Below are 23,276 nucleotides of genomic sequence, written 5' to 3'. Positions count from 1 at the left end.
GAACGTATGTGGAGTGAAAGAGTGAGTGGAGGTGAAAGGTGAGAGGAGTGTGTGTTGAGGCGGTGTGGTGTGTTGAGGGTTAACATGGCAAGAGGTGTGAGGCTGTGTGCACACGCTGCGGTTCCGCAGCGGTTTTGGCCGCTGCGGACCCGCAGCAGTTTTTGCTGCGGTGTACAGTACCATGATTCCCTATGGGAATCAAAAACCGCAGTGCAGACGGTGCGGAATTTTCCGCGCGGATTATCTGCGGTTTTCAATCCGCAGAAAGAATTGACATGTCAATTCTTTCTGCGGATTCTCCTGCGGTTTGCCATCTCCTCTATTGAGGAGATGAAAAACCGCAGGGCAAAACCGCAGAGCAATCCGCAGGTAAAACCGCAGGTCTTTTGACCTGCGGTTTCACCTGCGGATTTTACAAAATCCGTGCGGATGAATCCGCACCTAATCCGCAGCGTGTGCACACAGCCTTAACGACGTCGGCGAAATCTCGCGAGATTTCGCCGACGCCATCTTGCATTCGTGAAATTGCGTCATTTACCTCACGCCGACTTGCTGTGCGGACGCTTGGCATTGCCTGTACCACCATAACTACTGCTGCCTTGGTCCTATGCCTGTTTACTGCCGGTGTCTAATTACAGGGCCAATTTGCCTATACTGCCATAACTATTGCTACCTTGCTACTCTGCCGGTGTCTAATTACAGGGCTAATTTGCCTCTACCGCCATAACTACTGCTGCTTTGCTCCTCTGCTGGTGTCTAATTACAGGGCTAATTTGCCTCTACCGCCATAACTACTGCTGCCTTGCTCCTCTGCCGGTGTCTAATTACAGGGCTAATTTGCCTCTACCGCCATAACTACTGCTGCCTTGCTCCTCTGCCGGTGTCTAATTACAGGGCTAATTTGCCTATACCGCCATAACTACTGCTGCCTTGCTCCTCTGCCGGTGTCTAATTACAGGGCCAATTTGCCTATACCGCCATAACTACTGCTGCCTTGCTCCTCTGCCGGTGTCTAATTACAGGGCTAATTTGCCTCTACCGCCATAACTACTGCTGCATTGCTCCTCTGCCGGTGTCTAATTACAGGGCTAATTTGCCTATACCGCCATAACTACTGCTGCCTTGCTCCTCTGCCGGTGTCTAATTACAGGGCCAATTTGCCTATACCGCCATAACTACTGCTGCCTTGCTCCTCTGCCGGTGTCTAATTACAGGGCTAATTTGCCTCTACCGCCATAACTACTGCTGCATTGCTCCTCTGCCGGTGTCTAATTACAGGATCAATTTGCCTCTACCGCCATAACTACTGCTGCCTTGCTCCTCTGCTGGTGTCTAATTACAGGATCATTTTGCCTCTACCGCCATAACTACTGCTGCCTTGCTCCTCTGCCGGTGTCTAATTACAGGATCAATTTGCCTCTACCGCCATAACTACTGCTGCATTGCTCCTCTGCTGGTGTCTAATTACAGGGCCAATTTGCCTATACCGCCATAACTACTGCTGCCTTGCTCCTCTGCCGGTGTCTAATTACAGGGCCAATTTGCCTCTACCGCCATAAGTACTGCTGCCTTGCTCCTCTGACTGTTCACTGCCTGTGTCTAATTACAGGGCCAATTTGCCTCTACCGCCATAACTACTGCTGCCTTGCTCCTCTGCCGGTGTCTAATTACAGGGCCAATTTGCCTCTACCGCCATAACTACTGCTGCCTTGCTCCTCTGCCGGTGTCTAACTACAGGGCCAATTTGCCACTACCACTTCATAACTACTGCTGGGCAATTACAGGGTCAATTAGTATCTTTTTACTCTACAATACTCCAGGACGCCTTCTTCACTGCCAGATAACTGCCAAATAGACTCCTTTACCTGTGCCAACATGAGTCATAACAAAAAGTATGCCAATGCCAGTGAAAGGAAAGCAGCTTTAGCACTACGACAAAAACAACGCCGTGCTAATGAGACTCCTGAGGAAAAACACCATCGCCTTGAGAAGATTAAGGCTTATAAACGCCGTCGCCTCACACACGAATCCCCTAACTCTAAATCCATAAGATTGGCTGAAGAAGCCTCTGCACGCCGTCACCGCCGACAACAGACGGCCTCTTCCTCATCATTATTATTAGACTCACAACAGGATGCTTCCACATCAGCATGTGGAACAATTTACTGCTACACTTCATCCCATATGCCGTTCACTGACATAACTAATCAGCAATCTGTTTCTGCCCTATCAATACAACCATTCAATACCGATGCACAGTATGCCAATGCCAGTGAAAGGAAAGCAGCTTTAGCACTACGACAAAAACAACGCCGTGCTAATGAGACTCCTGAGGAAAAACAGCATCGACTTGACAAGATTAAGGCTTATAAACGCCGTCGTCTCACACACGAATCCCCCAACTCTAAATCTATAACATTGGCTGAAGAAGCCGCTACACGCCATCACCACCAACAACAGACGGCTTCTTCCTCATCATCTATAATAATAAATGCCCTAAGCAGCTTCCGGTTGTAACAACTTCCGTCCAGTTGTAACCGGTGACGTCACCACACACACGCACATGTTAACCCTCAACACACCACACCGCCTCAACACACACTCCTCTCACCTTTCACCTCCACTCACGTCCACTCACTCTCACTCCACATACGTTCCTTTCACTCCGTTTCTCATACTCACACCGTCATCGTCGCTGCCCCGACATCTTCCTCCGCCGCCGCGATCCTGGATCCAGACGTTCTCCAGGCCGCCGACATGTTCTTGCGGCGACGCCATCTTGGATTTTGTGAAATCCCGCGAGATTCAAGAGGGCGTCTCCGCAAGAACATGTCGCCGGCGAGGACGACGTCGGGATCCAAAATGGCGTCGGCGAGATTTCGCCGACGCCATTTTGGATCCCGACGTCGTCCACGCCGGCGACATGTTCTTCCGGCGACGCTATCTTGACTATCGCGGGATTTCACGATACTCAAGATGGCGTCGCCGCAAGAACATGTCGCCGGCGTGGACAACGTCTGGATCCAGGATGGCGCCGGCGGAAGAAGATGTCGGGGATAGTGGAGCAGCAGCGATGACGGCGTGAGTATGAGAGACGGAGTGAGAGAAGGGGTCGTATGTGGAGTGAAAGAGTGAGTGGAGATGGTGAAAGGTGAGAGGAGTGTGTGTTGAGGAGTGTGTGTGTTGAGGGTTAACATGGCAAGAGGTGTGATGCTATCGCATCCTCCCGATGCGATAGCATCGGGCCATAATCTAGTACATTCATATTTGATTAATATCAATCAAGCTGCATATTGATACCTCAACTAATTGTATGTCCTAGTATTGGTTAAATTTAACTGTTGGTTCAGGCTCTCTATTTATACGTTTTTTGAGGCACACCTTTTTTGACGTAAAATATTTTTGAGACATCCACTCTTTGTGGGCACTGACCCTACCTCCTGTCTATTCTTTGCAGCATACCAGTATTTTTAACTCTGTCCATTTTCTGCATTATCAGCATTTTTTACTCCAAGATAAGTCTACAGCACATTAGCAAATGGGTACATCTTGCCATGGTGGGACAGCTTTATACTTTTTTGATCAAAACAGTGTTTACTAAGTACCATATGTTAATTATGTAAAGCACTTCCTTTTTTACGTATTTATTTTCATTAGGTTTTATGCACATATTGTTTTTTCCTTTTGGTTTTGCTTGCTTTTATGGCCAGTGCTTTTACATCATGCATGTCATTCAAGTTTACTCCAGTTCAGTTTTTTTTTCAGTATTTTTGTATTCAGTACAAATAGGGTGTGGCCTCCTTTCTACTGAGCTGTGTAGTTCACATACAGTCCCTCTTAGGCCGGGGTCACACTAGAGAGAAATACGGACGAGTGAGAGGCGTTAAAAGCACGCATTACACACGGACAAATGATTCTCTATGGGGCAGCCCCATCAGCCGTATATTTCTCGTCTGTATTCTGCGGTCCGTGCCAGTCGCAGCATGCTGCGATTGTCAGCGTACTACGCCCGTAATACGCCAATGCAAGTCTATGGGTGCGCTAAAAATACGCATTAACACGGACCAGATGTGTGACTTGCGAGAAATACGCACCCAGTGTCCTTTAGAAAAGCCGGCAATTCAGTGCGCGATACAGTAAAAGCACACTGACAGGTTTTACAACACAAACGAAAGAATAGATATAGACACATATATATTTCGCAGAGTTCTTCATAGCAGAATAGCCGCTAATTCAATTGCCGGCTTTTGTCAAATCATTCCCCAACCCGACATGAAATGACACATGGTTCACATACAGTAAACCATTTCATTTCATGTTTTGTATGTCTTTCATTAGTATTTAGATAAGGGTTGATGTGTAAAATTTGGGAGGTGTAGGTGTTAATTTAAGGGGTTAATTCTTTGTAAAAAAAATGTGTGGGCTCCCGCATTGACAAATCACCATGACGCATCCATACGTCATAGATTGGTAAGTGCCACCAAATCATTACGTATTAATACGTCCAATGTCGTGAAGGGGTTAATGCAACAGTTCATTTAACCCCTTAATGTCCATTGATGTGCACAGTCTGCCCCTGGCTGTTAACCCTCTGAGTGCTGCGATCGAGCGCAATTGCAGCGTTCAGGAGGGGAGGCAGAGAGTCAGGGGCTCCCTCTGCCTCAGGTCAGCGTCCCCGTGATGTATTCACGGGGCCCAATCTGCGCAATGATGACCCGGGGGTTGTCATGACAACCTCCAGGTCATCCAGCTACGGAAGCCGCTGAGACCATGCTCACAGCATGGTGTCAGCAGCTTTCTCCATAGCCATATTACATTGCAATGCTGGAGCAATGATTTTTTCAATTTTACAGCTCTGTTATAAACTTCTGTGAAGCCCTTGAGGGTGCAGAGCTCTCACCACACATGTAGATAAGTTCCTTGGGGGGTCTAGTTTCTGAAATGTGGTCATTTGTGGGGGGTTTCCACTGTTTAGGCACATCAGGGGCTCTCCAAACGCAACATGGCGTCTGATCTAATTTCCAGCGAAAAAAGTCAAGTGGCGCTGCTTCCCTTCTGAGCTCTGCCATGTGCCCAAATAGTGGTTTACCCCCACATATGGGGTGTCAGCATACTCAGGACAAATTGCACAGTAACTTTTGGGGTCCTGTTACCCTTGGGAAAAAAAAATTGGGGGTGAAAAGATTTTTGTGGAAAAAATAAGATTTTTTAATTTTATGGCTCTACGTTATAACCTTCTGTGAAGCCCTTGGGGGTTCAAAGTGCTCATCACACATTTAAATAAGTTCCTTAGGGGGTCTAGTTTCGAAAATGGGGTCACTTATGGGGGGTTTCCACTGTTTAGGTACATCAGGGCCTCTCCAAATGCGACATGGTGTCTGCTCTCGATTCCAGCCAATTTGACATTCAAAATCTCAAATGATACTCCTTCCCTTCTGACCACTGCCGTGCACCTAAAAATTGGTCTTCCTCCACACATGGGGTATCAGTGAACTCAGGAGAAATTGCACAGCAAATATTGTGGTTCATTAATAAAAAAAAAAGTCTCCAAAGAAAAATTTGGGGTAAGAAAAGTTAAATGTTCATTTTTTCCTTCCACATTGCTTCAATTCTTGTGAAGTACCTAAAGGGTTAATAAACTTCTTGAATGTGGTTTTGAACACCTTTGAAGGTATGTGCACATGCTGCGGATTCTGCTACGGATCCGCAGCAGTTTCTGCTGCATTGTACAGTACCACTAAAATCAATGAAAAACAAAAAATGCTGTGCACATGCTGCAGATTTTTCCGTGCGGATTTGCTGCAGTTTCTAATCCACAGCATGTCAATGCTTTGTGCGGATTCCACAGCGGTTTTACACCAGCTCCATTGTACAGGTGTCAAACCGCAGGGCAAAACTGCAGGCTGATCCTTAGATAAACCGCAGGTCTTTTGACCTGCGGATTTAGCAAAATCCGCAGCACAATCTGCAACGTGTGCACTTACCCTGAGGGTTGCAGTTTTTAGAATGGTGTCACTTTTTGGTATTTTCTGTCATATTGACCCCTCAGAGTGACTTCAAATGTGAGGTGGTCCCTAAAAAAAAATGGTTTTGTAAATTTTGTTGTAAAAAATGAGAAATCGCTGGTCAACTTTTAACCCTTATAACTTCCTAACAAAAAAAAAAATTTTGGTTCCAAAATTCTGCTGATGTAAAGTAGACATGTGGGAAATGTTATTTATTAACTATTTTTTGTGACATCTCTCTCTCTGATTTATGGACATAAAAATTAAAAGTTTGAAAATTGCAAAATTTTTAAAAATTGACATATTTCAGTTTTTTTCATAAATAAACACAAGTCATATCGAAGGAATTTTACCACTAACATGAAGTACAATATGTCATGAAAAAACATTGTCAGAATCAGCGGGATCCGTTGAAGCGTTCTAGAGTCATAAGCACATAAAGTGACTGTGGTCCGATCAAGTCCTGGTCACTAACCTACAAAATGGCTTGGTCGTTAAGGGGTTAAGGCTTTATACATACATCAGTATTTTTGATCAGTAAATCATCAGTGTTTCTATGGCAGAACCAGGAGTGTCTCCAAAACACAGAACAGGTGTCAATCTTCAAATTATAGATTTTCTCTGTATGCTCATACAAACATTGATGACAAATTTTGACATGAATAAGCCCTAAGCCTGATAGACCTATATCAATTTTTATTGCTGTTAATGATGTTACATTTCAAACTGCTATTCCTAAAATACATTTGCAGAATTCTTGTCATTTCATATTCAATTCGAAAATATATTCACAGAAAGAGAATTTGGTATTGCCTCCCAAGAAATACAAAACAAGTAGAACTGTAAAGAAAATGGATGTAGAACAGCAAGCAAGAGAAAATAAGGTGTGTACATTGTAGTGAAGACTTAAAGGGGTTGTCCAGGCTGAGTCCTATGTGACTTTAGACTGTTGAATCGTGTCACGTTTCCTCGGCACTGCTGATGAAGAGCAGGCAGTCACGTGACTGCATGTATGTGATTTGCCTAATTGCAGTCACATGCTGACTAGAAGTATTTAGCTTTTCTCATGTAATTTCTATGAAGAGAACCCAAGCACATCTAGTTAGCATGTGACTGTAAGTATGCATATCATAAACATGTGCTTGATCACCCACTGCCTCTGGCAGATACAGGGAGTCGTGACAGCGTGACTGCAGACTCTTGTCACAAGTATGGTATATACTTTAATTTGAAATACTTTAATCAGCATGTCTAATTCAGAATGATACAAATTACAGTATTTATGCAGAAATATACAACAAATCTCTTTAGTTTTTACATTTCAACTTTCAAGAGCAATAGCTTTCTTTTTGTTTTTTTGAGGTTTGCTTTTTAATGTAACAAAAAGACTTGCAATTCTGCCATTTTTGCTTATTTTAATTTTTTTCTGCATACAATGTGCATTAAAAATAACATGTTAAACAATGTAAATCAGCTCAAAATGTATTTATTTTTATACTCATTTAAATAGCGCCTTAAATTCCACAGTGCTTTACAGACATTATTGGCACTGTCTCCGATGGGGCTCACAATCTAAATTCCCTATCAGTGTCTTTGGAATGTGGGAGAAATCCAAAGTACCCAGAAGAAACCCATGCAAACATGAAGAGAACATACAAAGTCCTTGCAGTTGTTGTCCTTGTGGGAATTGAACCCAGGACCCCAGCACTGCAAGGCCGCAGTGCTAACCACTGAGCCACCATGCCGACTTGTCATACCAAGCAGTGCACACTGTAGGGGAGATGATGCTAACAGAAATCATACCTTTAGGTTGTGTGTCCATGACGAGTTAGGGCAGGTTCACACTTGCGTTTGGCTGGTCTGCATATGGCTGCGTACTTCCTCCCTTAAGCTCTGCCAGTGCTTCTCCTACTTCCACATGCATCCTGCATCGTCCTATGTACCTACCATTAACATTGGGTACGCAGGGACTTGCGTTGTATGTGGATGTGTCCGCATGCGGCGTTTTGACGTGCCCGCCGAATGCAACATGTTACAATTCTGTGCGTTTGGCGTGCACGTCAAAACGCCGTAGGCTGCAATAATTTAATAAGCACTATTCACACCACAAATAATGGAGTATAGAAAAATGAGCAGGCGCAAATGGCAGTGGCGACTGAACAATGCATCAAAAAAAGGGGGGGGGAAGACACCACTGAAAAGTGTATATTGGTGTTTCCTTATATTGTGCATGCTATATTCAGGGCGTGTGGGGGCTTGACCCGTATTATTACCTTTGCAGTTACCATGTATTGCATGTGAGGGAGATCAGTCTGTTTTTAATTGTTTTTAATGTTTAATTGTCAATAAAGTTCCTTTTTTTATATATATACAGTGCCTTGCGAAAGTATTCGGCCCCCTGGAACTTTTCAACCTTTTCCCACAAATCATGCTATAAACATAAAGATACCAAATGTAAATTTTTGGTGAAGAATCAACAACAAGTGGGACACAATTGTAAAGTTAAGCGAAATTTATTGGTTATTTTAAATTTTTGTTGAAATTCAAAAACTGAAAAGTGGGGCGTGCAATACTATTCGGCCCCTTTAATTTAATACTTTGTTTTTCCGTCTTTTGCTGCGATTACAGCTGCAAGTCGCTTGGGGTATGTCTCTATCTGTTTTGTACATTGAGAGACTGAAATTCTTGCCCATTCTTCCTTGGCAAACAGCTCGAGCTCAGTGAGGTTTGATGGAGATAGTTTGTGAACAGCAGTTTTCAGCTCCTTCCACAGATTCTCAATTTTATTCAGGTCTGGACTTTGACTTGGCCAGTCTATCACCTGGATACGTGTATTTGTGAACCATTCCATTGTAGATTTTGCTTTATGTTTGGGATCATTGTCTTGTTGGAAGACAAATCTCAGGTCTTTTGCAGACTCCAACAGGTTTTCTTCAAGAATGGTCCTGTATTTGGCTCCATCCATCTTCCCATCAATTTTAACCATCTTCCCTGTCACTGCTGAAGAAAAGCAGGTCCAAACCATGATGCTGCCACCATCATGTTTGACAGTGGGGATGGTGTGTTCAGGATGATGAGCTGTGTTGCCTTTACGCCAAACATATCGTTTGGCATTGTTGCCAAAAAGTTCGATTTTGGTTTCATCATAAACAGCATGAGCCACATGTTTGGTGTGTCTCCCAGGTGGCTTGTTGCAAACTTTAAATGACACTTTTTATGGATATCTTTGAGAAATCACTTTCTTCTTGCCACTCTTCTTAAAGATTTGTGCAGTGTATGGCTGATTGCTGTCCTATGGACAGGCTGTCCCACCTCAGCTGTAGATCTCTGCAGTTCATCAAGAGTGATCATGGGCCTCTTGGCTTCTCCTTGTTTGAGATGAAAGTTTAGAAGGGCGGCCTGGTCTTGGTAGATTTGCAGTGGTATGATACTCCTCCCATTTCAATATGATTGCTTGCACAGTGCTCCTTGGGATGTTTAAAGTTTTGGAAATTATTTTGTATCCAAATCCGGCTTTAAACTTCTCCACAACAGTATCACAGACCTGCCTGTTGTGTTCCTTGGTCTTCATGATGCTCTCTGTGCTTCAAACAGAACCCTGAGACTATCACAGAGCAGGTGCATTTATACAGAGAATTGATTACACAGGTGGATTATATTTATCATCATTGGTCATTTAGGACAACATTGGATAATTCAGAGATCCACAATGAACTTCTGGAGTGAGTTTGCTGCACTGAAAGTAAAGGGGCTGAATAATATTGCACGCCCCACTTTTCAGTTTTTGACTTTCCACAAAAATTTAAAATAACCAATAAATTTCATTCAACTTCACAATTGTGTTCCACTTGTTGTTGATTCTTCACCAAAAATTAACATTTGGTATCTTTATGTTTGAAGCATGATATGTGGGAAAAGGTTGAAAAGATCCAGGGGGCCAAATACTTTCGCAAGGAACTGTATATCAAGACTGCGGTGTGCATACTTTTCAGTGGTGTCTTTCCCCCTTTTTTTTTTTTTTAAAACGCCGCAGGCAGACGCATCCGCATACAACACATGTCCCTGTGTACTCAATATTAAAGATAAGTACACAGGATGACACGGGGCGCATGCGGAAGTAGGCGGAGCATAAGCGGAGCTTAAGGGAGGAAATACGCAGCCATACGCAGACCAGCCAAACGCCAGTGTAAACCCGGCCTTATTCATCAGTTTTTGATGTTGCGTATTTTCTCTGCATCAAAAACGCAGCGTACTACAGTTCCAGCAAAGTGGATGGGATTTATAGAAATCTCATACCCACAATGCTTCTTTTTTACTCAGTGAAAACTGAACTGCGGTGCTTTTTTCAAGTGCGCAACATGTCAATTTACTTGTGGGTATGCTGAGTTTTCATTTTCCCTATATGCTTACATTAGGTGCAGAGATTCTGCAGGTAAAAAAACACACTTTTTAGTGCATTTCCACAGCGAAAATGCATGAAAAACATATGCAATCTGCACATAACCATATCTATAAAATGTGTCAAAGCTAAATAACAAGAAGTTTAAAAAACAAAGCAGAGAGACAAAAGAATAGTGTCAAAAACGTGATAAAAACGCATTGTAAAAATAAAAGTAACATAATTTACATATTTGGTCCAGAAATAGTTCAGAAAGTCTCAAACACCGAAAACTACCAAAAGCTCACTTGCAGAATGTAGCCTTAGTGTCTAAATCCATTGCTGTGTTTGTCAGAAATTGTTTTTATTCTAATATGCTAATGCAGGAGTGGGCAATTAATTTTCCCAAGGGGCCACATGAGAGACCATGACTGTTGTAGAGGGCCAAACCAATAGGCTGAAATAAATTCTACTCAATATTAATATCAATATATTATAAATATTGTATTATTGATAATATTAAATGTATCACTTAATATTGAGCAGAATTAAGTATGCTGACATCCCGCTATATATCATTTGAACTTGCGCACAGCCCCTCCGTATTTACTGCAGGAGCCCCACACAGCCACCCTATATATACTGCATGAGCCCCACACAGCCTCCCTATATATACTGCATGAGCCCCACACAGCCTCCCTATATATACTGCATGAGCCCCACACAGCCTCCCCCATATACAGCATGAGCGCCACGCATCCTCCCCCATATACAGCATGAGCCCCACACAGTCTTCCCATATTCAGCATGAGCCCCACATGGTCGCCTTATTCACACTGCATGAGCCCTATATGGCCTCCCTATATATACTGCATAGGCCCCACACAGCCTCCCAATATATACAGCATGAGCCCCACACAGCCTCCCAATATATACAGCATGAGCCCCACACAGCCTCCCCCATATACAGCATGAGCCCCACACAGTCTCCTCATATACAGCATGAGCCCCACACAGTCTCCTCATATACAGCATGAGCCCCACACAGTCTCCTCATATACAGCATGAGCCCCACACAGTCTCCTCATATACAGCATGAGCCCCACACAGTCTCCTCATATACAGCATGAGCCCCACACAGTCTCCTCATATACAGCATGAGCCCCACACAGTCTCCTCATATACAGCATGAGCCCCACACAGTCTCCTCATATACAGCATGAGCCCCACACAGTCTCCTCATATACAGCATGAGCCCCACACAGTCTCCTCATATACAGCATGAGCCCCACACAGTCTCCTCATATACAGCATGAGCCCCACACAGCCTCCTTATAAACACTGCATGAGCCACATACGGCCTCCCCATATAAATTGCATGATCCCCACATAGCCTCCCCTTATACACTGCATGAGCTCCACACAGCCTCCCCATAAACAGCATGAGCCTCACAGCCTCCCTATATATACTGCATGAACCCCACATAGCCTCCCTATATATACTGCATGAGCCCCCCACAGCCTCCCTATATATACTGCATGAGCCCCCCACAGCCTTCCTATATATACACTGCATGAGCCCCACAGCATCCCTATATACAGTGCATGAGGCCCCCACAGCCTCCCTATACAGGATATACTGCATGGGCCTCAAACAGCCTCTCCATATACAGCATGAGCCCCACACAGCCTCACTAAATATACTGCATGAACCCCATACATCCTTACCATATACACTGCATGAGCCCCACACAGCCTCCCTATATACACTGCATGAGCCCCATACAGCCTCCTCATATACACTGCATGAGACACACAGCCTCCCCAAATACCCTGCATGAGCCCCACACAACCTCCCCACATACAAGAGCCCCACACAGCCTCCCTATATATACTGCATGAGCCCCACATAGCCTCCCTATATACACTGCATGAGGCCCCCACAGAGTCCCTATATATACTGCATGATGCCCACACAGCCTCTCTATATATACTGCATGAGCCCCATACAGCCTCCCCATATACACTGCATGAGCCCCACACAGCCTCCCCATATACACTGAATGAGCCCCACACAGCCTCCCCATATACAGCATGAGCCCCACACAGCCTCCGCATATACAGCATGGGCCCCACACAGCCTCCCCATAGACAGCATGAGCCGCACACAGCCTCCCTATATATACTGCATGAGCCTCACAGCCTCCCTACATGCACTGCATGAGGCCCCCACAGCCTCCCTATATATACTGCTTTATGCCCCACAGCCTCCATATATACCTCATGAGGCCCCACACAGCCTCCCTATATACAGCATGACCCCCCCGCAGCCTAGTCATATTCTGCATGTTGCCCCCACAGCCTCCCCATGTGCAACATATCACCCCATAGCCTCCCTATGTTCTGCATTTTAACTTCATAGCCTGCCCATGTGCAGCATGACATCCCCATAGCCTCTGTTACGCGGGGCTTAGGTCAAAGAAGGCTGAAATACCCGGGGCCCCTGCGGAGTCCCTCCAACTAGGGAAAACCCTGTCTGACCCTCAACCCAGGATTTTTGCTAATGGTGCAAATGCCTGAGCCTCCAACCTTTCCTTATCTCCTGCTCAGCCCTAAGCTGAACCCTCCACCCAGTGAGTCGTCAAACCACCAAAGCACACACAGTAATGACAGACAGGGAGAACTTAAACCGCACCGTGCCGCATACACACAGGACAATACCGTAATGTGAACAGGGCAAAACAAAACACAAATATACGAAGGCGAAAAGGTAACAACGGATCATACGCCACCAGCTATGAATTTCTCTCTCCAACACCTCCTCTCCAGACCGGAACCACTTGGCATAAAACACAAGCTATAATCGGCGACGCCCATAGGCCAGCACGACTAAAGACCGTGGGCGTGACCAAACATCCCACCTGATTTCCAGCTAGATTAACCCCCAATAACCTGAGTAAAATCAAGCCGGCGCCACTGAGGCTATAGTGGACGGAGATGGAACTACCGCTGCCTGCCGGACGCTGTGGTGTGAATAGCATCCGACATGACAGCCTCCCCATGTGCTGCATGTCACCCCATAGCCTGCCCATGCACAGCTTGACACCCCCATAGCCACCCCATGTTCTGCATGACACCCTAATAGCCTCCGCATGCACAGCATGTCGCCTCCCTATGTGCAGCAGGACACTCCCATAGCCTCCCTATGCCAACCCAAACATCCCATACATATGAAAAAAAAAAAGAACACCATATACTCACCTCAGTCCTGTTCCCCGGCACTCTGTTTCTGCTCCTGTCTTGGTGTCTCCTGTGCTCTGACTCTCAGCAGCACACTGCTGACGTGATGAAATGACGTCATCGAGTCAGCTGTTTCACACCCTGATTGGTGTAAGAAGTGGCCAGAGGTCCTCCTCCACCAAAGCAGTCAGCTCTGATGAAGACAGTTAGTGGGCGGGTCTCCAGCCCCACGTCTGTCTCTGTCCAGGGACCAGACTGAGACAGCCAGAGGGCCGGATATGGCCCACGGGCTGCACTTTGCTCAGGCCTGTGCTAATGAGATTCTTGGTACATCCTAGATGTGGTCGAGCAGTACAGTGCAATTTTTCACCTATTTGTTTTTTCATATTTCTTTTCTTCATTGATTTACAGCTCTGGAATTAGAGGAGCCAATGGAAAGCTAGGTCCTGCCATGAGCATTTGAATAAAGAACTATTTCTTGCAAATTCAGTGCTTGGCTTGATTTGAACAGTTATTTACTGCTCACATATCCTGTTTAACTTTGTTCTGGCTGTCAGTATGATTCTGGAAATATTAAAGTTATATCGTTTTATGTTTTAGTACTTTAACCCTTTGAGGACCAATGAATTTATTTATTTTACGCTTTCATTTTTTCCTCACCTTCTTTCAGTAGTCATGACTTTTTTTTATTTTTCCATCAACATAGATGTGTGAAAGATTTTTTTTTGCAGTTGTACTTTTGAATTGCACCATCCATTCTATCAAATAATGTACTGAAGCACAGGAAAAGAAATTTGTGTGATAAAATAGTGAAAAAATGCAATTCTGCCATTGTTTTTTTGGGTTTTGTTTTTAAGGCTATTCATTGTGCGGTAATAATGACCTGGGACCATGATTGTCTAGGTCAGTCAGTCCAATGATAGTATTACCAAACATGCGCATCAGTTTTTTTCTAAGCGGTGAAAAAGATTTTGAATATTGTAAAAATATATATATTTTTAATGTGTTGCCATTTTTTGAGACCTGTAACATTTTTATTTTTCTGTCAGTGAGGCTGAGTGACAGCTAGTTTTTGCTTGTTGAGCTGAAATTTTTTTAGAACAATTTAGTGTACATACAATGTTTGGTTGCATATTATTACATTTTTAAGGGACGTGAGGTGACAAAAAACAGAATTCTGGCATTTGATTTTTTTCTTATTTACAGTGTCTAGCGCTAAGCAATTCCATATTTTAATAAATAGGATGTATATATACTGTATATTGTAATCGTTAAGAGCACAGCCTATGACATGGGAGACTGGGGTTCAAATCCTGGCTCTGCTCTGTGGAAAAAATAAATTATATAAATTATATACCAAGGCTCCTAACACTATAAAACAATAATGTCTGTAAAGCGCTGTGGAATTAATGGTGCTATATAAATGAGTAAAATAAAAATAAATAAATAATACTTACCTTAAGTGGCTGATATATCGTAGTGGTTGAAGTGCCTTACCACCAATGTGGGAGACTGGGGCTCAAATCCCAGCTCTAACCTGTTGGAAATAATATACCAGTAGTGGACCTTTGGAAAGACTACTAACACTATAGAGCCTAAAATGAAAACATGAGAGTGTCACAAACAAATAGTCATGACGGCTTGGGTGTTGCCCAGATTAACAGGTTCTAGGAACCAGGACAATCTGATGATAAATGGGTGCTACTGGACAAGGCAAGAGAATCTGGATCTGAAGAAATGCTACTATAACAGCAGAACAAATGAGAGAGGATATATGAAGCGTATGAGGAAACTCTGGATGGATACAAGACCTGCATTTCCAACATTTCAGTGTCATAAATAGAAAGCTATTATCACAACTTGAGATAGAACAACTGCACTGCAGATCCACCCCACATGAAGACCTGGAAGAACAATATGTGCAACTCCCTGAAAATCCTGATCCAATCCTGCAACCAGAGAGCACTGGAGCTGATCTGAAACAGAAGATCTTATATAAACTAAATACCATCAATACCAGAGATCAACTGCCAAGATTCAGCAAAGAAACACCACCAGACATCATGCTAGACGGTGCCATAGAGCAGTTGCATCAATACCTACCACCACCATAACTCAAACTAATAAACTGATCTATGCTACTGCCTCAGTCATGGAAATACTTGGCTATACAACCAGCATGAAACAACAGATGTACGTGCCCCCCTTGGAAAAAAAGACAGGAGACAAAGATCAAGTGACATAATGGGAACTCGGTCAACTAACAGAAATACAGAAGGGTGTAAAGCTCAAGAATAAGACCAAGCTGCACAAGTACAAGGCCTGACCCCAACTGAATACCGAGAGACTGCTCAACAAAGGCTCACAGCACTCGCTGCAAGACTAGGGAGATACACAAGAGAAGCTGAGACCGAGAAGATAAATGTCCTGTTCGCCAAAGAACCATCCATGGTGTACTCCCAGCTACAGGGTAATCGCGCAAAGGAAGCAACTCCACCAATAGCAGAGACTGAAAAATACTGGAGGAACATATGGGAAAAGGAAACAACACACAACACCAGTGCAATGTGGCTTCAAGATATAAGAAATAAAAAAGCAACCACCTAGAGCAAGAACCAGTCAGCATTACAGAAGCAAAATATTTAGAATTGAGAATCCTCAGTTGTTGATACCTTTTAATGGCTAACTGAAAAGATGGTAACAAATTGCAAGCTTTCAAGACTACTCAGGTAGTTTCTAAAGCTTGCAATTTGTTACCATCTTTTCAGTTGGCCATTAAAAGGTATCAACCACTGAGGACTCTCAATTCTAAATATTTTTCTATCTACTGGCTAACACGGTACAAAGATATACAGTTGTGGCCAAAAATATTGATACCCCTGCAATTCTGTCAGATAATACTCAGTTTCTTCTTGAAAATGATTGCAAACACAAATTCTTTGGTATTATTATCTTCATTTAATTTGTCTTAAATGAAAAAACACAAAAGAGAATGAAGCAAAAAGCAAAACATTGATCATTTCACACAAAACTCCAAAAATGGGCCAGACAAAAGTATTGGCACCCTCAGCCTAATACTTGGTTGCACAACCTTTAGCCAAAATAACTGCGACCAACCGCTTCCGGTAACCATCAATGAGTTTCTTGCAATGCTCTGCTGGAATTTTAGACCATTCTTCTTTGGCAAATTGCTCCAGGTCCTTGATATTTGAAGGGTGCCTTCTCCAAACTGCCATTTTTAGATCTCTCCACAGGTGTTCTATGGGATTCAGGTCTGGACTCATTGCTGGCCACCTTAGAAGTCTCCAGTGCTTTCTCTCAAACCATTTTCTAGTGCTTTTTGAAGTGTATTTTGGGTCATTGTCCTGCTGGAAGACCCATGACCTCTGAGGGAGACCCAGCTTTCTCACACTGGGCCCTACATTATGCTGCAAAATTTGTTGGTAGTCTTCAGACTTCATAATGCCATGCACACGGTCAAGCAGTCCAGTGCCAGAGGCAGCAAAGCTACCCCAAAACATGAGGGAACCTCTGCCATGTTTGACTGTAGGGACCGTGTTCTTTTCTTTGAATGCCTCTTTTTTTCTCCTGTAAACTCTATGTTGATGCCTTTGCCCAAAAAGCTCTACTTTTGTCTCATCTGACCAGAGAACATTCTTCCAAAACGTTTTAGGCTTTTTCAGGTAAGTTTTGGCAAACTCCAGCCTGGCTTTTTTATGTCTCAGGGTAAGAAGTGGGGTATTCCTGGGTTTCCTACCATACAGTCCCTTTTCATTCAGACGCCGACGGATAGTACGGGTTGACACTGTTGTACCCTTGGACTGCAGGGCAGCTTGAACTTGTTTGGATGTTAGTCGAGGTTCTTTATCCAACATCTGCACAATCTTGCGTTGAAATCTCTTGTCAATTTTTCTTTTCCGTCCACATCTAGGGAGGTTAGCCATAGTGCCATGGACTTTAAACTTCTTGACACTGCGCACGGTAGACACAGGAACATTCAGGTCTTTGGAGATAGATTTTGAGCCTTGAGATTGCTCATGCTTCCTCACAATTTGGTTTCTCAAGTCCTCAGACAATTCTTTGGTCTTCTTTCTTTTCTCCATGCTCAATGTGGTACACACAAGGACACAGGACAGAGGTTGAGTCAACTTTAATCCATGTCAACTGGCTGCAAGTGTGATTTAGTTATTGCCAACACCTGTTAGGTGCCACAGGTAAGTTACAGGTGCTGTTAATTACACAAATTAGAGAAGCATAACATGATTTTTTGAACAGTGCCAATACTTTTGTCCACCCTCTTTTTTATGTTTGGTGTGGAATTATATCCAATATGACTTTAGGACAATTCTTTTTGTGTTTTTTCATTTAAGACAAATTAAATGAAGATAATAATACCAAAGAATTTGTGTTTGCAATCATTTTCAGGAAGAAACTGAGTATTATCTGACAGAATTGCAGGGGTGTCAATACTTTTGGCCACAACTGTATATCTTTCCTGCATCATTACAGAAGCAGACATCCAACAGCGGGTCAAGAACATGAAGAGCTGGACAGCACCTGGCTCAAACATGATCCACACCTACTGGCTAAAGAAATTAACAGCGGTACATGAACGTATGGCAAAGCAGATGAACCAACTGCTAGAAGCAGGCCACCACCCAGCTTGGCTAACACAAGGAAGAACAGTGCTGATCATGAAGGATCCTCACAAAGGAACAGTTCCATCCAACTACTGCCCAATAACCTGCCTTACAAAAACATGTAAACTCCTGTCAGGCATCATATCCACCAAGTTACAGAACCATATGAACCAGTATATGAATCCAGCTCAGAAAGGCATTGGGACCAAGACAAGAGGCTCTAAGCACCAGCTCCTAGTAGATAGAGCAGTCGTTCAAGACTCAAGATCCAGACAGACCAATCTCAGCACAGCCTGGATTGACTGTATGAAAGCCTATGACTCAATGTCACACACATGGATCTGTGAACGATTGGCTCTTTGCAATTTCAACAGGAAACTAAGAACCTTCCTCAGAATCTAATGGGGCTATGGAGAACTACACTGGAAGTCAACTCAAGATGACTAGCACAAGTGACCATCAAATGCAGCATATACCAAGGTGATGCACTGTCCCCATTGCTGTTCTGTATAGGTTTGAACCCCCTCAGTCAGATAATTACAGTCTGGCTATGGATACAAGTTCAAGAGTGGAAGCACCATCAGCCACCTCCTCTACATGGATGACATCAAGCTGTATGCGAAAAATGAACGAGCTATCAATTCACTGATCCACCTGACAAGGATCTATAGCGAAGACATCGGGATGTTCTTCGGACTGGAGAAGTGCGGTCGGTTGGTAATAAAGAGAGGCAAGGTAGTCTAGACTGATGGAGTGGAATTACCAGCAGGGCACATAGCAGATCTACAGGCATGCTACAAGTACCTCGGCATCACACAGGGATATGGTAACCATGATGAGGAGGCAAGGAAAGCAGCAACATCCAAATACAATCAAAGGGTAAGACAGGTCCTCAAGAGCCTACTCAGTGGGAAGAAAAAATCCACACCATATTGTGCTGGCCAAAAGAAGAGATGGAACTGCAGATGTGAAGACACAAGCTCACAATGCATGGAGGTCTCCACCCTAAGATTAGCACTCAAAATTGTATACCAACAGAAAGGAGGATAGTCGAGGCTTGATAAGCATCCAAGCCACCATTACGGATGAAACAAGGAGTATTCAGGAATGCATCAGAAAAATGGCACCAAAAGATGAGATGGTGAGAGAGAGTCTTAGGCGGCAACAACAAGAGATCTGGAAGGAAGAACAGGAACGTGAAGCACCATGGCAAGACAAGCCCGCTGCATGGGATGTACCATCGACCGATAATGGAGGTGGCCAACATGGAAAAATCCTACCAATGGCTGGAGAAAGCTAGACTCTAAGGCCTGTTTCACACTTACGTTTTCCTTGTCAGTTGGTAGCCGCCAAAAAGGCGGAGAATGGATCCGCGGGCGGCGATACACCGTGAGCCACCGGACCGTTGTTGCGCTGGGATCCGCCGATATGTGAATTTTAAAGGAACCGTGCTGAAAAAAAAATAATCTGGGAGCGGGCAGGCATCTCGCGGGATCCGGGGAGGATCGGCATCTCGCGGGATCTGGGGAGGATCGGCATCTCGCGGGATCTGGGGAGGATCGGCATCTCGCGGGATCCGGGGAGGATCGGCATCTCGCGGTAAGGAGAGAGAGAGACACTCTCCAGGAGGCGTAGGCAGATCAGAATTTAGGGTTAAATCTCCAGCAACTGGAAAAAGTATGGATCCGGCCATACAAAAAAACGTTGCATTGTCCGTCCAGTGATGTCAGCGGACGCCAAAATTTTGGCGGATCCGCGGAAATACGGATGCAACGGACGACCATCAGTCAAAATCCGCCGATAATGTAAGTCAATGGGGAAAAAAACGGATCCGCCAACAAAAATGGCGGATCCACTTTTTTTCTTTTTTTTAAACGACAGATTTTGACTGATGTGACAAACGGATGTGCGAAACAGGCCTAAGACAGCACATTGGCACTTATCATAATAATACAAAATCTCAATGGCAAGAATCATAATACAGGTAGTAGTCGGGAAAAATACCACCATCACCACCTAGCATTAGCAACAGGAAAAATCTATCAACCATATAAACACATAGAAAGAAAGGAGTCTATATCCATATTTGTAAAATCACCTCACTATTTTATTGAATAAATAACATCACACATTTAAGACAAGAAAGTAATACAAAGTCATGGCAGAGTAAAAATATAAGAGACCAAAGTGCAACGTTGCCAACGGCCCCCGGAAGAAGCCCTCGCGAAACGCGCGTCGGGGCACCTCGTTCAGAGCTTCCTGACAGCTATGGGTAAGAGACAGAGATTGGGGTGACAACCTACCGACAGATGGGGGAGGGATCACTAGTTATGTGCACACCTCACTGAGTGTATCATACCTCCGCCTATTTCTGTCTTGTGGGACCCTGCATATATTTGAGCACTGGCATTATATACAATTAAGTACCCTTTGTCCGGAATACTGCACTAACGTTGCACTTTGGTCTCTTATATTTTTACTCTGCCATGACTTTGTATTACTTTCTTGTCTTAAATGTGTGATGTTATTTATTCAATAAAATAGTGAGGTGATTTTACAAATATGGATATTGGCACTAATCATAGCAGCACAAAAGCAAGGACTAAGTGACAGATCCATAGAAGCAGGAATATACCACACAAGACAAGACCCAAGGTGCAAACTATGCCAAGAAACCTTAGAAACAGTCCAACACATAGTGGCAAGATGCAAAATACAAGCAGGAACAGCATATATCAAACGCCACAACCAAGTATCGGGAATTGTATACAGGAACATCTGGGAGACCCCAGAGAACGACCGGAGTCAGGAGCGACAGGACGGGGCCAGAGTACCGTACAGGAAGGCACACGATAATCAGGTGCCTCCATGAGCGAGGAGCCGCCTGATATACCCTGTGCTGGAGCTTGATTGGAGATCGCTCCACAGGGATGGTGCAGAAGGGGTTAAGGGGAGAGAAGAGCGCGCGCCCGTGGCCAAAGGCGCATGCCTGGAGCAGGACAGGAAGGAGAACCATCATGCTGGATCCCCCGGGCTACAGGATGGGAGGCTGAGGGCGCCGCGCGGCGGCAGGAGCGGTGAGCGGGGGGTTGGGGGAAGACCCTGGGAGCAGCAGCAGGGGAAGCGGGACCCGGCATGACAGGCGGCACCGGCCTGACAGGCGGCGCCGGCATGACAAACTGTTAATTACTGATTCATTAAGGTATTTACTGTAGAATATTTTTGTGTAAAACACCTTAGAAAGTCACAAACTTTCGTTGAATTCATGAAAAGTTACGCCAGAAAAATACACCAGTTCCTGGCACAAATTCATCTGGCAGAGGCGCACATCACTTGTAAGATGTGACTAATTCATTAAGGGTCGTGCATCTGTGATTTGGGCACATGTTACTTCTGCATTCCCCTTCATTAAGACTGGTATGTACAACACCAGTCTTAAGGAAATCGTCTTTTAGTTTATGTCTAAACATTTTACAGTGTGCATAGAAAAGAAATAAGTGAGTTTAATGATAAACTTACCTGGAGCAGCCAGTGCCAGGCAGCGGCTTCCAAAGCAAACAGAATCATGGGGTGCATTAAAAGAGGTCTGGATACACATAATGAGAGCATTATACTGCCTCTGTACAAATCGCTGGTTAGACCGTACATGGAGTACTGTGTACAGTTTTGGGCATCGGTGCTCAGGAATGATATAATGGAACTAGAGCGAGTACAAAGTAGGGCAACAAAATTAATAAAGGGGATGGGGGAACTACAATACCCAGAGAGATTAGCAAAATATGGATTATTTAGTCTAGAAAAAAGACGACTGAGGTGCGATCTAATAACCATGTATAAGTATATAAGGGGACAATACAAATATCTCTCTGAGGATCTATTTATACCAAGGAAAGTCACGGTCACAAGGTGGCATACTCTGCGTCTGGAGGAGAGAAGGTTTTTCCACCAACATAGAAGAGTATTCTTTACTGTTAGGGCAGTGAGAATCAGGAATTCCTTGCCTGAGGAGGTGGTGATGGCGAACTCAGTCGAGGGGTTCAATAAAGACCTGGATGTCTTCCTGGAGTGTAACAATATAGTATCTTACAGTTATTAGGTTCTTTAGAAGGACGTAGATCTGGGGATTTATTCTGACGGAATATAGGCTGAACTGGATGGACAAATGTCTTTTTTCAGCCTTGCTAGCTATGATAACTATGATGAAATACAGTACATTGTATGTGTGAATATAAGGGTCAATGCAGTGAATGAATTGACTGCAGTAAACACTGGGAACCGTATCTCAAGAATGGGACCTTACACATAGCACCAGCAATTTTTGGTACTCCCATACAAATACATGTAGAAAGTTTTACATAAGTGGTCACCTCTCCATTCCCTATGTGTGCAGTGCAGCCCTATTCTCAAGATATGGGTGCAACCTCCATCTACCAGCTGTTTATTCTATTTAATTTAAAAATATATATATGTAATCATATCAATAGCAATAATATACTAATTTGTTTGTGTGAGAACCATATAATTAACTCACAAATTAGTAATTAAACATATTATTTTGTAGTTATTTAAAGTCAACAACTCTGATCTCCAAGACTGGCTCAAGCGGCACGGTATTTCTACCAGAACTAGAGACAAAAAAGAACAACTTGTAGCAAAGATCATGCAATTTATTCAACAATCCTAAGCATAAAATGTATAGTAGGTACTGGTAAATATTCTACCATTGCATTCTATCTAGGCTAAACATACCATTTCGACACATTGGGAGTGTATATGAAATGGTCTATTTTCTTTATTGCTATGGCCAATTCCTTAATATTGTTTTCAATAGAAATGTCTATTTTTGTTAAAGGTTACTGATTGTAAAGATCCTTTTATGTTTTTCTTGGCATAATTAAATATAATACTTTTAGTTCGGGTGCAGTCATTACTACTTTCTTTCCTAAGTAATTAAAGACGATTAAATTGTGGACATAATTACATATGATATTATAATTATAGTATAACTAGCTA

At 43.7% G+C, this 23,276-nt stretch overlaps 1 protein-coding gene across 10 annotated transcripts in view; it reads left to right on the top strand.

The window, feature by feature from the left end:
* Positions 1–23,276, top strand: part of CUNH18orf63 (chromosome unknown C18orf63 homolog) — a 321,901-nt gene that overhangs the window by 276,514 nt on the left and 22,111 nt on the right. For 8 of the 10 annotated variants that reach the window (XM_073589984.1, XM_073589990.1, XM_073589991.1 and 5 more), the window contains 2 exons: positions 6,800–6,889; positions 22,825–23,175. In XM_073589984.1, coding sequence (XP_073446085.1) covers positions 6,800–6,889; positions 22,825–22,947 — 213 coding nt within the window. In that variant the 3' untranslated portion in view covers positions 22,948–23,175. Of the gene's footprint in view, positions 1–6,799; positions 6,890–22,824; positions 23,176–23,276 lie in introns of those variants that run through there. The other 2 variants (XM_073589993.1, XM_073589985.1) reach the window with 1 other exon arrangement.

This window comes from Dendrobates tinctorius, unplaced genomic scaffold, assembly GCF_039654945.1.
Source record: "Dendrobates tinctorius isolate UK_male_01 unplaced genomic scaffold, ASM3965494v1 ptg000115l, whole genome shotgun sequence".
Taxonomy (NCBI): Eukaryota; Metazoa; Chordata; class Amphibia; order Anura; family Dendrobatidae; genus Dendrobates; species Dendrobates tinctorius.
Note: the sequence above shows the minus strand (reverse complement) of the source record. Positions and strands in the feature narration are given on the sequence as shown.